The 1576-nt window shown below is 34.3% G+C and overlaps 1 protein-coding gene across 1 annotated transcript in view; it reads right to left on the bottom strand.

Annotated features, from left to right (window-relative positions):
* Positions 1 to 269: 269 nt before the first annotated feature.
* Positions 270 to 1576, bottom strand: part of GINM1 (glycoprotein integral membrane 1) — a gene marked incomplete at its 3' end in the record, with an annotated part of 13306 nt that continues 11999 nt past the window's right edge. Inside the window, exon 6 of the mRNA XM_008575987.1 lies at positions 270 to 403. Within this exon, the coding sequence (XP_008574209.1) occupies positions 270 to 403 (134 nt within the window). The remainder of the gene's footprint in view (positions 404 to 1576) is intronic.

The raw sequence follows: 1576 nt of genomic DNA, 5'->3' as shown, positions 1-1576 counted from the left end.
AACAGAAATGGGGATATGAGAAAGAATTTTGGAACTGAAAATAATCAAATGAAATCCAGTGCCTTAATAATCATGATGTGAGTATTTATTGTTAAATGAAGCTTGAAGAAGAAAATAGGAATACTGAAACATCACATTAAAGCCACAAGTCCATTATTCACAATAATGGTTTCCATCTCATTTTAAATGCTAGTATCTATTTCCTTCACCATAACCATAAATGCTTACCAATAACACCAAATAAAGATAACACCAAATACATGATTTACCTTATATGAAGATGGAGGTTCTGCTCTAAGAGGAGTTTCTGGTAATTTTCCAGGTAAAGCGTCCTCATCTACAGTGGTTTCCACATTTCTGATAAGATACTGGCTGGTGGTCTGCAATGAACTCATACTTTCTACTGAGGAGGAAGAGCAAAGTTACCAAAATGCAAGGTGCATGTTGGTTTCTCTCCTACCAGTCCTAAGATAATAATCAATACCAACAACACTTAGGATACTCAGAACACATATTTCACCATGGGAGAAAAAAAGTAAACATAACTGATTGTTCACTGATTTAAATGCCAGAAGAGAGATACAAACTAAGACAGTTAAAAGGGACTACAGTAGTTATGATTCTGTCACAAAGAAACTCAAAACTTAAAAAGTTCTATGTTTCAGTGGAAAAAAGGAATACTTTTCCCCCAAACCTTTACAATATTCTTATTACATATTTTGGGATAAGTATCCAGAGTTAAGAGTGGATAATTATCATAGGTACACACATCCTGTTAGTAAGTAATTTAAGAATGAAATAAAAATATTTCTCTTTAAATTTTTCTTTTGGCCTAGGTAAGGGCATCAAAAAAATTGCTGGCACACTAAGAATGCTGTGAACCAAGTAAGTCTGGGAACCTCTGTCTGGAGTGAAAAATGCAGAACAAGAGTCTAGGTTGATAGACAATTATAATTATCTAGTATGCATTTACATCAATACATAGAATTTGGATAAAAGATGCCCACCCAGTTGACAATGACTAACAAGAATAAGAACTGAAGAACAGAGAAGTGAAGGGATGATTTTACTTAAAAGTTCTGTATTAACTCGTTGAGAAGAAAGTACAATACAATTGTCTGACTCACTCCAACTGTCACCGATAAAGTAGGTTACACACTTGGTTTTTAATTTTACATTGCTTCTTTTCCTGCAAAGGAGCCCATAGCAAATAAAACAACAGTAAGAGAAAACAAAAAAATTACAACACTGTCTTCTGTGCAGGTAAGCATTAAAAAGTTCAGAAAAAGTCCTGAGCTTCCTGGCAGCCAAAGGCAAAAGGAAGAAACTGATACATTAGAAGAATTTTAATTATCAGAAAGGAATGGGAATGACAATTCTTCAGGGGAAATCCAAACTAAAAGGTGAGAGGGGCATTAATATTTCTTTACTCTGCATGTGCTTTGCTTGCATTATGATTTTGACCTTTAACAATCCTTCAAGATAGGCATTTTCACTGTTACCGTGAAGAAATGGGAGTCTCAAAAACATCGTAACAAGCAAGTGGAAAAGCAAATGTTCACGTTAGGTCTTTTTT

This window comes from Galeopterus variegatus, unplaced genomic scaffold (genome assembly GCF_000696425.1).
Source record: "Galeopterus variegatus unplaced genomic scaffold, G_variegatus-3.0.2 Scaffold1270, whole genome shotgun sequence".
Taxonomy (NCBI): domain Eukaryota; kingdom Metazoa; phylum Chordata; class Mammalia; order Dermoptera; family Cynocephalidae; genus Galeopterus; species Galeopterus variegatus.
The sequence above is the reverse complement of the archived record's forward strand: the minus strand, read 5'-3'. Positions and strand labels throughout refer to the sequence as shown.